Below are 14,253 nucleotides of genomic sequence, written 5' to 3' on the forward strand. Positions count from 1 at the left end.
TGTAGTGTTTATTTTTTGGCATTGAAAAAAAAGTTTCAAAGTTGTATGTTAATAAAAAAAACTTTAACATACTGCGTAATTGCAACGATAAAATAAACTAAGCTTACTGCAATATAGAGTACTGCATCTTGCAATATGATAAGCAAACAATGATAGGTAGTATTGATTTTTCTATTGAAGATAATGCGTTTTGCACTCGTACAATGTTGATACAAATAATAAACAGCAAACTAGGCTTTGGAACTTAGGAAGTTAGCTTATGTTAATAATTTGTAATGGTAAAGTCATGCACGGATTCATAATGTTTTAAATAAATACATATGTACGTCTGCTTGTTATCTTTAAGCTTAAACTTCTGATCTGATTGTATGAAAATACTTTGAGTCCTGGGAAAGTAAAATGAATTTTTGTCACAAGAAAAATCGCCATATCAATCAACGATTTTCGCCATGAACGAAATTGCGGACATCCGTTTTATATTTATTCCAGTAACGTTACTAGTAAAGTATATCTCAAGACTTAAAGAGTTTCATCAAAATTGATTTAGGAGTAAACATATATGGAGAAAACAGACAGGCAATTTCCTATTTATAATCTTTGTGCGGATGTACTTTGTGATTGATATTTTAAGGGCCGATTTTTCAATCGTCAGATAACTTTTACCTAAATAATAAATACAAAATAAATATGACACTTTGACATTTTTTCACATAAAATCTGTCAAAATGACAAATTTATTCCAATGGTAAAATTAATCTGACGATTGAAAAATTAGCCCAAGTAATATATAAAGAGAAATATAAACAATATGTTGATATATCGTAGCAAATATCTACCGCAGTAGTAACAGGGTTTTTTATCGCCGCGATAACAGTTAAACAGTTGTGACATTAATACGTTTATTATCATTACTATGCATCCTTATCGCGGTGTTGAAATTTAATTATCACATTTTAATATAATTGCTGTTCTGTTCTCGGTTATCTGTGGATGACATTTCATAATGAGAGTTGCGACCTTCTTCGCCTACGTCACTTTTTAGTCGATAAGAAATTCTGAATGATAAAAAAGTTTTGCAATTTAACCCTTTGACTGTTGAGCAAAGATTTTACAGCACTCTAATAGTAAGCATGGGTCTATCGGACCTCTGATTTTTTTTTGTTTATTCGGGTAAAATTACATATCACAATAAAATACATTAAAAATAGTCTTAAATGAATTAATGTGTTTTTTATAAAGAATAACACGTGGAAAATTGGACATTTACAATGTAGTATGGTGCACGTGTAGGCATATAAATATAATAGTATATTCGATACTCGTGTACCTGTCGACGAATACTATTGGCAACTAATCTTTGTGAATAAAAATAGTTTAGTACAAAGTACAACTCTATTTTTAACTGATTTGTATCAATTATCCATAATATTAACAATGTCAGCAAAAACTAAAAAGTATATTTTGAGTTTATTAATGAAGGTTGGATGATCGCCACATAATTTCTGCCTAGTAAAATACTGGTAAACTACACAATATTTTATTTTTTGTTTACAAAAACAAACAAACACTTTTACCATAAACATTTTGACTTTGACAGCTTGATAGACAAAGATGTAAAATGACAGCGATTACCACAATGAAGAGCAACTTTGGTTATGTACTATTATTTGTTTTTATTTATCTACTTCTAATATGAATTATTAAAATTATCCACAGCCGAACGTGTAACCTCCTCCTTTTTGGAAGTCGGTTAAAAAGTGCGATAAAAATAATATATTATATGCTTTGACATTAATTCTTTACGAGCTATTGCCCGCGGCTTCGCTCGCGTTAAGAAGTATTATTATATACAAACTTTCATCCCCTATTTGAACCCTTTGGGGTTGGAATTTATCAAAATCCTTTCTTAGCGGATGACTACGTTATAACATCTACTTGCATGCTAAATTTCAGCCCGATCTGTTTGGGCCGTGCGTTGATAGATCACTATGTCAATCAGTCAGTCAGTCACCTTTGAGTTTTATATATATAGATTGATGTTCTACTGAGTTTATCTTTTTTACTTTTAACACAAAACTGACAAAAGTTTGCTGGCTACAAAATTAATTCATTAAGAGGACACATCTGAAAAAAAACTGCGATATGTTTTACTGAAGCTTTTATAGGACACAATATAACATATTAAATAATTAAAAAAATGCTTACCTAGCAATACTATGTAATATAATTTTCATGGCTGAAAAATCCAAATCCAGTCCCAAAGAAACAGAAACTAAACTTAAAAATCTAGAAGTCCCTGCATCAAACATCAATGCAGCATAACAAAATATCTAACAACTATTTTCTCTACAAAATTACGCGTATGTTTGTAAAGCACTGTTCTAATGATCTCACTCGACAGACATCAAAGGTGGAATCAACCCGTTAATACAATACACGGTAATTTATTTTTACGTACCCGATGACGTTTCATAATAAACTGACGTAGACGCATAATTTCATTGTTTTGCCCGGCGAGACATAACATTCGCACAAATTATATACTGCATGTTAAAATAAACGGTCATTCTGATCAACAGATATATGGAAATTTTCGATGTGAACTACAATTATTTAAAACGTGATACGTTTTATGGTCGGCTGGTGATGAAAAACGCCGTGACGGCAGCACGAGAATGCGTCAATGGCCTTTCGCACCGATAGCTGGTGGGTCACCATAAATTATAAGAAACTTATAAATCATTGGCTAAAAATGTTAACTTTAAAATATTTAAAATATTTATTATTTATTTTAAAATATTCTTAATGTACTTACTTAATTTAAAATATTGTAACAAAAAACTATTTACAAAAATTCTACTCTAATTAATCACTATTAATCTAAGAATATTATTATATTCAGTTTACTAGTATACATTTAATCGTCACATATAATACATTGTTGATATTGTGCAATTAATAACAGGGCCAAAAACTCTTCAATTCAATATCTCGGAAAATTAGTAATAGAGATCTAATTTAGATCTCTATTCTCGACCTCATAAATTAATAGTATTAAGTAAAAATCAAAGCAGCTAAGTAGTTTTAAATGTTGACATTGTTCCTCGAGTGGATGATTTAATTCGAACTGTCCTCAGCGTTCCGCACCCTGGTCACGGCTCAAAGTCAAATGCTGAATATGTATGAGGCGTCAGGTGGATCTCATCAATAACGTATTGTTTACTATCCTCCACTTATTAGGGTTCCGTCAGATAATAGTTACTTGTAAGTTCCGTGATCTATAGTCTATACTCTATATTCATATTATAAAGGCGAATGTTTATGTCTGTTACCTCTTAAGGGCGCGCATTATATCAAATTGCTTTACATGATCGTCTATAATATCAATATTAATGAAAAACTGAATGTTAAATTAAAATTCAGCAAACTTCAGGACTAATGTAACTAGTGACTATATTACTCAAAAAGACGATAGCATACAATTTTCTCGATAGAAAAAAATTACGAAGTTGCTTCCAAATCACCTATAATTAACACGGTGAACTGCTAGTATTCGAGTAATACATTAAAATAAAGCTTGAAAGATTATGTTACATACTTTTTTTAATAACTTAATAGATATCCTTTAAAAAAAAGAATACCTATAACTACCCGCTAACTTGGCAATGATTCCGCGTCGTCTTTTTTACCTGGCATGAAAGACGGGCTTGAGTGCGAAGAGAGAAGGACGATGTTTAATTTTTTGGGTTGGTCGCCCCCTTAACGCACAAATGTTTTATGAAGATACTTTGAGTTCCAAGAAAGGGATTATGATGATTTTTATCCCGAAAAGTGCACTGTTCAACGGACCGACGTTGCAATGGAGTTGCGGGCATTATCTATTATATATAAGACAATGAGCAAAGTTTTGATCCATACATTAAAAATAATATAATATACAATATCTATATAATATCTATGGACGCTTCACACCGCGTCAGTCTAGCCCCGTGCTAAGTACCTGAAGGACTTGTGGTACGGGTACCAAACAACGGAAATATATTTAATAGTTTTATAATATACAAAGTATGTTTAAGATTTTGATTAAGTATATCATACATATATTTAATGATTATAATTAAAAATGATTACAAAAGTTAAGTTATAAGTTAATTTTCCCATAATGCCTGAGTATTTGTAACAATAATAAATATATTCTTGCAACAGTGTTTTTATGAAGAACATATTGTAAGTAAATTATGTTTTGCTATTTGAAGAGGTAATTTTTTTTTAATATGAATACACACAAATCCTACCTAACCCTCCACTGCTCGTGTGCGGTAGTAACTTGACGTTTTTTATGTCAACTTTGATCGTAACCGATTGATTAATGGTTATAGTAATTACATGTCAAATGGTCATCAGCGTCACTACTTGGTAGTCACTGACCATAATTACCACCATAATCTGTTTTGGTACAGTTGCAGGCTATTATAATTTTTACATTGTTGTAAAGATCACACTAAAAAGTAACATAAGTAAAACACTGACAGGTATCGCAGTGGGAGTCCCCATCCCCTGCGTCGAATGCGACACAGCATTTCATTGCGTAAAAAAAAAAAAAAGGTATATGAGTCTACTAGAATCAAAAACCGCAATGTCCAATAATGATTTTATTGGACATTGCGGTTTTTGATTCTAGTAGACTAATATATTTCTAAAAATAATTCTTGGATTTTTTTCATAAAAATATAAGTACAGCTATAGGATTAATAACGCTATGATATTACTTTACATTATTTCTCGCTTTAATGTAAAAGGAAAAGGTCATTTAAATTGAACTAAGTACATATTAACTATAATATTATTTTTAAACTTATAATTGTTATAACTCTTCATATTTGTCACCAATAATCAAAACGAACAAAAAAAAAAACAAAAACTGTTAGGAAAATAACCGGCGGTGAAACTGGTAAAGACACTTGTCGTAATTTAAGTTGAAACATAAAAACACGCTGCTTTGTTGTTTTTTAGTTAGTGCCAATAAAAAGCGTTTCCTAGTTTGTTGAAGCAATTACGACGCTGTGATTCGTTATTTGGTGATGCCTTTTTTATCTATGTAGATTGTAGTACGTACGAATATAATATGTATTTATTATTAGACATTCTGAAAAAATTTGATTCAAATTTACTCAGAAATAAAACATTTTTTTTTATTTATTCCTTTTTTTTAAGAAAGTAACACAGATAAACAAATAATTAGTAAACAATTATTATTATGTTAAAACGTATAAGCTAAAGAGAAAGTCCGACACTGTGTTATAAAAAATGACTTATCTAATTACTTAATGCTTATTGGACAAAAAATAAAAATCATGATTCATTGATACGGGGTCAAAAATACCGAGTGACACCGTCCACGTAACCTCAATGTCAATTTGAATTCAGGGTTAACCTTTTTAGTACCGTACGATACGCGATATCGTCAATCGTCATACTTTCACCTGTTGATTATTACTAGAATGTTGTTTATAATGTTATATCCTTGGGTAAAACCGAGGTAAAGCAAGGCTTTCGCATGATTTTATCCTGTTTAAGAAAAAATTGCAGTGTGATTGTTCAGGGTTACTTTTCCTCTGAGTTTTATAAATTGATCCTTTGCTCGTCGACATAAAGGCCCTGTCAGAGACAACAACATACAGCGTGAATATACAAGATGCTCCTTGGATATTCTTTGGACCGAAATAACGATTACTAGCCTACGTTCAGGATTCAAAGTGTTTTCACACCAAAAATTAATCAAAATCGTTTAAGTGTACTGAGTTCGTTTATGATGCTTAGGCCCGCTTGCGCCAGACTGGGTTAACACGCTTAACTCTGAGTTAAATTATACTTCGAATTTAAATTCACATCATGTCTTGCACCACCAAGAGTTAGAAGTTAACCTCGAGTTAATTTTTTAAATTTTTAACCCACCGATGTCGGAGGGTTAAATCAACTAACTCTGGGTTAGTAATATCAAAACTGAGATTTTTCGGTTATGACTTATGTACTTTGTTGTGTTTAGTAATAGGTACCGATTTTATTTTGTGTTTAACCATGATAAATGATCAGTGGTTGTTATCTGATATTGATGAAGAAATTATTGAATACATTAGTTCGGACTCGTATTACAGAAGGATTGTAGAACGGACTGATCTGTTTAGGGTCCCGTATTTACTCACAAAAAGATAAAGATTTCCACCGAAGATTTCGCCTAGAAAAAGAAACTGTTCTCTTTTTATTAAATAAAATTGAAAGTAATTGCAATATACAAATGAGCATAAAAAGTGATTCCCTACCAAAGTTTAATAATAATATCATTGGAATAGTGCGTCTTTAGTAAACTCCTTTATAAATAGGTAGACTAGATAAACATTGGACACAAGTGTTTCTTCAAAATTTTTATCATTTTCCGCTTAATTTATTTGCACAATATATCACAATTCACAACACAATGCGACATAGAACCACGTGTCATTTCAAATCTGACATAAGGAGATAGCCTTATTCAAAGTACTGTGGAGCGAGAGAGAGCGGTACACTTAAATTATTCAGCATTCGCTCTATCATATTTGGCTAGATGTTAAAAGAATGAATGAACATGACATAAGCCCGGGTTAGTTGACTCTGGGATAAATTCTTCTGGTGCAATATGTAGTATGAGTTAAAAATTAAAAATGTTAACACTGAGTTATTAAGCCCAGGGTTATTTAATTAACTCAAAATTTTGGCGCAAGTGGGCCTTATAGGAGTTGTTTTACATGATTTTTGATTGATCATGATTTAAATTAAAAGTTGGAATTTTGTTATATTGTTATATGATAGAAATGTTGTAAGAAAGTTTTTAAAACTTTCCAAAAAGGAGGAGGTTCTATGTTCGGCTGTGGATATTTTTTGTGTTTTTCGTTTTTATTTTTTTTAAGTTTTTATTTTTAAATGTTAAATTTGTAATTTGTCGCCAACAAATTTTTAATGTTCAATACGTAAAATGTAAATTTACTCGAAAAAAAGTTAAGAAACAGAGTGCAGTAAGACAGATACACACTTTCGCATTAATATTAATAGTTTACATATTTCCTTGTACCGATACATCAGTGGCATTAATTCTAGGTATTTCTCATGTTCAGGCTGTATCAATAAATCCTACGTCTATTAACTATTCTTTGAAATCGATTGTTAGAAAGATGACCGATTAAATCGGACCACGAGAAGGGAAACTCCAGTGACACATGTACTAGGTGCGACTTTCCGTTGGTCCTTTGTTCGTGGTGAACTTCAACACAAGGTTGAGGCTCTTACGAACGGAAAATTTATTTATTCACACATTGATGTAGGAAACTTGTGAAATTGTCCACTTGAGTGTTTTACAATGTAGAATAAAGGTGGCTTTCCGATCTTTGCCGTAAGGGAACGCGACCGACAAAAAATCTAATAAAATGCCACTTTATGATTTAGGCCTCCGTGGTCTAGTGGTTCAGAGCATGGCTCTTGACTCGGAGGTCGTGGGTTCGAATCCCGCGTTGGAAATATGTTATTTCCAAGTTTGGTTAGGACAATGCAGGCTGATCACCTGATTGTCTGACAAGTAAGATGATCCATGCGTCGGATGGGCATTTAAAAAGTAGGTCCTGCACCTGACCTTTCACCAGTCGTGTCGGTCTTCCATCCCACTGGGTTATAAGAGTAAAAGGAATAGAGAGTGCTCTTGTGTACTGCGCAAACACTTGGGCACTGTAAAATTACTCCTGCGTAACTGGCCTGGTTTCAATGAAACCGTGTCACCGAAACCGGTGCGGGAGTTTATTATTATGAAGAGAGAGAAATTATTATCAAAGAAAATTATGAAAGATCAATTATTATGCCGTCGTTAGGCTGATACGTAGTAAGACGCGAGTACAAATTTATACATCTGCCAAGCTCGGCTGACTCACTTTTTAGTGCCAGTTCCAGGTATGAAATATTTTAAGAGGACGAAACCTAACAACAGGTATAACGTGCTTAAGGGCTACCCCGATTAACATAGTCAATAATATTATAATTAGGTACTGATTAAAATATGTATTAATTTGCCGATTATTTGCTAAAAAAATGATAAATATTAAGTTTTCGTATATTGCTAGTAATTATAATATTTTAATGAAATAGTTTAAAACATCGTACGCACAAAAGGCACATCCTACATTTTTGATTTTTCAAAAAGGCCAAAAAGTCCCATAATTATTTAAACAAAATAACATTCATGATGGACAGCAATATTATAGTTCTCTTCAATAATATAATATCTTATTTATTTCATTGAAAAATCAGACAAAAATAGATTGTTATAAGCATAAAATATAGTCTAAATAATATAGATCAATAAATATCGGAGGCAGGTAAGGTCCCATTACATTACATACATTAGTAAGGTAGCATTACCTTTTAAAAATAAACTTAACGCGAGCGGGGCGAACTACTCCTTGACTTATGGACCCGTTTGAGGACGGGTGTCTTTGGTCGCGACTACAGTGGAAGGGTTAAGAACTTTGCTAAGATATATTTTTTACAATAGATATCCATACTAACTCTATCAGTTTGTCAAGTATAATAATAATATACAGGGTGTAACAAAAATAAGTGATAATACTTTAGGGTATGTACGTGTTCCTTGTAGAGAGTTCACTGTGAAAGTAGCAGCGCTGAAAGACCAACAATTTTTTTCACTTTTGTATGGGGAAACTCGTGACGCTCGGGCCCTTGCCCATACAAAAGTGAAAAAAAAATCATCTTTCAGCGCTGCTACTTTCACAGTGAACTCTCTACAAGGAACACGTACACACCCTAAAGTATTATCACTTATTTTTGTTACACACTGTATAAATAAACGGTCAAGTGTATATATTATATCTGCTGTATTCTGTATGCCTATCTCTGTCTAGTGTCTACCAGCAACCTATTTACACCCAACCACCAATCTTTGATACAATTTTTGATAGGTGCGGAGATACTTTAATTTATTAATAGAATTTACTAATTAAGTCCTTGAAAAAGATACAGGATAATATATCGCACGAATTTTCTTTCCATGTATTAAACGTGTTTAGAAATTTTAATTTTTGGGAATTCTTAAATAGGTACTCTTCTGGGAAAAAATTTCAGATACATATGAACAAATAAAAATATTAAAAAAAAATATGTATTTTATCGCGCAATTTTAGTTCCATCAAATAAATAATATTATCCATACTAAGTTTGTGGTAAAAATCTCAACCAATTTTTGTCTGAAGTGTTATTTTGCATCTCACCATTTTTGAAACTGGCAAGGCCAACTGCAAACAATAAAATGACTAAGTCAGGTGACCTATATGGATTTTCCAAACGCGGATAAGTCAATATTATGAAATCAACAGTAAAAAACTAAAAATCTATGTGACTGTGCATGCATTTGCAATTGAAGTTATAAGCGCATATTATCTGATATTATTTTGAAACAAGGCACAATATTTTAATGCAAGACCATTTCAAGTAAGACAAAATAATAATAAAGAATGTGACAAAACTAAACACACCGGCAAAATTAGAGGAACATAACAAAATTTTCAATTTTTTTTAAATTGTTCACTGATTTTTATATATATATTTATTTATTTACTAATTGATTATTAAAAAATAAATTTTATATAAATTTAGGGCATAAAAACGTGAAAAATAGAAAAAAAACAGCAAAAATCAAAAAATTAAGAAAATCTTTGAAATTTCAGTAGTAAGTTTTGAAGATAAATTCTACATTTTTATTAAAGAAATGCCATGTTAAAAGCGTGTAATGCTGGTGTAATGCCTTCTATGGATTTCAAGAGGGCCTGGATACGCCATTCCATGCTTGCATTTTAATTGTCAATCATTTCCTGTGGGATATTCTCCTACTCCTCCAGTAGCGCCAACTCGAGCTCCTGGACACATTTTGGAGCTGGAGTTTTGACTCGTACCATTCACCCATTGATGTGCCACACGTCTTCAATCGGATCCACATCCGTAGACCACGCTGGCCTCTCCACCTGGGCTACGCCAGCATCGTTTAGGTAATAATGCCCGATTTTCTTACTCTATGGACGCACATAAAATTGAAATTACTACCTAAAACTGTGTAAAAGGCACACCATGCAGTTCCAGGATGTTGGTGCTATAGCTCTGTACTGTCAAAGTACCACCATCTATAATCATCAGCTCCATGCGGGCTCCAAATCATATGCAACTCCAAACCATTACGAAGCCTGCATCATAGGCCACTGTTTTCGGTAAGTTTGATGGCCTGTAGCTTTCCTTATGATTTATCCACATTCTTTATCGCCTGTCAATACAATGTACACAAAATTTGCTCCCATCACTGTACAGCACAAGATTTCACTCACTTGTCTAATTTTGATGTTCACGCGCAAATCTTAGCCTGGCTCTTCGGTGTCCTGTCTCAAGTTTTGGTGCCCTTGCTGGCACTTTTGAGTTTAATTTAACTTATTTGAGTCTTCTTCTTACTGTACAATTACTTACACGTTCATCTTGGACCTGTTCCGACAGGTTTCGTGTCTGCATAGCAGTTTGAGGTCGATTTCTTAAGTTTTGTTTCCTTACAAAATGGTCATCCTGAACCATTGTCACCCGATATCTGCCTTGTTCTCGTCTCCGAACGTAAGATCCAGTCTCGCTGAAGCGTTGAAAGTTACGATGAACCACGGAAGCCGACACACCTGGCCTGACTGACCGAACGGTAGGTGTGACCTTTCTCTATCGTGGTTACAGCTCTAGCTGTCGCAGATGCTGGGAAATCACTAATTTTGTATCTAAGCAATGTGTTCTTCCAAAAACCAAATAATCAAATGAGCTGAGCATACCTTGCACCCCGCTAAAACGCCATTCTTATCAGGAACACTTACAACGTCAATAATCGAAAAACACTTATTAGGGCATAATTGCTATAAAAACCTGTCAACTTGCCAGTTTTGTTCAATATTTTATTTCTTGAATGAGCTTAGAATCTATAAAAAAGGCTTTCAGACAGCCCGGCCCACTTGAGTTCAAGTTTTGGCCCTTTTTACCAATGTTCCGCTAATTTTGCCAGTGTGTGTAGTTCTTGACGAGCTTTTAAATTTAATCATAGGTATTAGGCAAATAATGATAATGTTACAGTCATAATAGTCATGCTTATACTGACGAAGCTATACAGGGTGTAACAAAAATAAGTGATAATACTTTAGGGTGTGTATGTGTTCCTTGTAGAGAGTTCACTGTGAAAGTGGCAGCGCTGAAAGACCAAAAATTTTTTTCACTTTTGTATGGGGAAACTCGTGACGCTCGGACCTTTGCCCATACAAAAGTGAAAAAATTTTTTCGTCTTTCAGAGCTGCTACTTTCACAGTGAACTCTCTACAAGGAACACGTACACACCCTAAAGTATTATCACTTATTTTTGTTACACACTGTATAGAGATATATTTTACCGAAATACTTTATTAAGTATATTCAATTACATATTCTAATAATCTTTAAACAGCAAACAGTTATTAAAATAAAAAAATATCTGCTATCTACTCCTTAATTCTTGTGATAACACTTCATGATTTCCTAGCGATTAGTTTAAAACGGCCTAGCAAACTCTTTATTGTATTTACATCTTATTGTAACAAATAACTATTATTATATTATTATTTACTAGATGTCGCCCGTAACTCCATTGCGCCACAATTCGTTTATCGTGCGTCAACCATACGTTTTTCCGGGATAAAAAGTATCCTAGATGTTCTTTCCCGGACTCAATGTATCTCCATACAAAATTTCAGCAAAAACGGTTTAGCGGTTTGGGCGTTAAGAGACAGACAGACACACTTTCGCATTTATAATACATATTAATATGGATTCACATAAAACAGGTACTTCTTTGTGCTAATAACTAAATGATACCATACATTTTGAAGAATTACCTCAATTCACACCACAATGCCAGCTTTTTATAACTTTGGGGCTTATGGTTAGCAAAAACTAGCATACAATAAATATTGTGCGGGTGCAAAAAATATAAAAACATATTTTGGTACTATCGAGACAAACGTGTTTCGCCAAATGAAACTATTAATTGGGCTAATAACTTATTAGCATGAGTGATCTCACCAGATCAACGAGTTCTGCTAAATATTTTTATAATGGCAACACCAAAGCATGGTAGAGCTTTTAAGTCGCAGACATATTAAGTAAGTTAAACAAAAAGGTATTACCCCACAACATAATGCTACTGCAGCTATTCCTGACACTTGGTAGAGAGACCTTCAATGATGAACAGATAATTTTGATATCATTTTGTTTACTGCTTTAAATTTTAATGTATGATTAATCCATTTAGATAAACATCTGCCCATAAACAGCAGATGTAAATATGCATAAAACAATGCGTAGATACCTACATGATTAAATAAACATAGTTACAACTAAAACCAAAGACGAACAACTTTCACATTGTGGATAACTGGAATAGCGGTAAAAATTGTTACTTTTCTTGGTATTATCATTGTAAAATTCACATTCTAAATGGTTGTTACACATAAAATGCGACCACTAAGCACTTATGACACAAATAATAATCATTAAAATATATATCCAATGCCGATATTTTTGAAAACACTAAATTAAAACACAGAATAAGGAAAATTCTTAAAAATACTCCCTTTTCATGCCACATGTTTCAAATCAAACTTTCATTTCGAGTGAATTTCACCTCATCGATGATGATTGAACACCACAAAAAACACCAATAATAATTTGAATTTTTAACATAAATGTGACGAAGAAGTTGCAACACCTCGGCTGTAAAACATAACGTTCAAGGCTTCTAAGTCATCGTACTCACTCCACACTTTCTATGTCGCGGTCAGGGCTATCGCCGGTTATGGAATCATAATCGCTCGCGTTTTCGTCCGATTTCTTTGAATTATTCAAATCCTTAACTTCCCCGTTCCCAAGGACTTTAGTTTTTTCGACGTTCTCCGCGAATCGATTATCTCGTAAGGTCGGAGATCGCTCGACTTCTTCCGCGTTTCGATTCAAATAGGGGGATCTAAAACTCGACTCCGATTTGTGTATGATCAGGGAGACCCTCCTGAGAGCCATCGCAGCGACCACTAAAGACCGCGATGGAACCGCGAGAGTATCACACACGGACTAACGCCGGCAACTTCTCGTCACGACTACGAAGATGACCGAATATTATCTAACCGAGGCTACGCTTATCGGCGACCCGGTATTGTTTTTTTAATTGACGATGACGAAATACGAAAAATGCCGATCGTTAATGCGGAGCGGACATACCTCTGTCGGACGCGAGCGCTGCGAAGGTACACTAATGACTGAGCTTAAAAACACATCAAGTGGCCGAGAGACTTCCACCGGCGCCCGCGGCAGGTTCGGACATCTTCCTTTCGCGGCACACGGAAGTGTTCACTGTCACCGATGACCGAACTACACTCGTGTGCGGTCACCGTCACCGAACCGGGCGAACATGCGTGCCCGCTCGTGACAACACGCGAACTGCACCCGCCGCTGAACTTTATATTGTACTCGTATAAATTAGCATTCAAATGCTTTCGGTAATATGCTGTGACGTAGTATTTTTATTAGGCTTAGCGCGAGAGATCGCTTTGTTTGTAAATAAACTGTAAAAAAATTCAGAGACAAGGCAAGTCATTCCTTTTTTAGGGTTCCGTAGTCAACTAGGAACCCTTATAGTTTCGGTCTGTCCGTCCGTCTGTCCGCGGTTTTGCTCAGAGACTATAGGACCTACAAACCTGTAATTTGGCATGAATGCACATGTTAATGATGCCGACAAAATGGTACATGAAATCTTAAAAAAATATTTTTTTATGTTACCTTTCCTCCACATAAAGCGGAGATGATTTTTTTTTCGCGTCTACCTTTTCGTGTTGGGTGTCGTTGGATAGGTTTTTTAAAAATATTATGAGCATTCAGAGATCATTTTCCGATTTAGGGATCTGTTTGTGAAATATTAAGTTTTAAAGTGAAAAAAAATCGATCCACCGATCCGATCGAGTCCACTGTCCCCCGTTCTACTAGCTAAACGGTGGCTTCTGAAATGTGAATAAATTCACGAGAGTAGGATATACATATGCTAAATTTAAAAGGAAAACTATCTCGGCTGACGGCTAAGAAGACTTCATAAGTTATTGAGTAGGTAATAGTCGATCAACAAAAATA

General features: G+C 34.0%; 1 protein-coding gene across 3 annotated transcripts in view; it reads right to left on the reverse strand.

Moving 5' to 3' along the window:
- Positions 1-13,554, reverse strand: part of LOC121729902 (multiple C2 and transmembrane domain-containing protein-like) — a 50,316-nt gene extending 36,762 nt beyond the window's left edge. Inside the window, exon 1 of one of the 3 annotated variants that reach the window (XM_042118598.1) lies at positions 13,351-13,554. Coding sequence is in view for 2 of the 3 variants with exons in the window: in XM_042118595.1 (XP_041974529.1) it covers positions 12,893-13,152 (260 nt within the window). In the remaining variant the exon portion in view is untranslated. Of the gene's footprint in view, positions 1-2,205; positions 2,410-12,892; positions 13,223-13,350 lie in introns of those variants that run through there. The other 2 variants (XM_042118595.1, XM_042118597.1) reach the window with 2 other exon arrangements.
- Between the last annotated feature and the right edge of the window lie 699 nt (positions 13,555-14,253).

This window comes from Aricia agestis, chromosome 8, assembly GCF_905147365.1.
Source record: "Aricia agestis chromosome 8, ilAriAges1.1, whole genome shotgun sequence".
In the NCBI taxonomy this organism is placed as follows: Eukaryota; Metazoa; Arthropoda; class Insecta; order Lepidoptera; family Lycaenidae; genus Aricia; species Aricia agestis.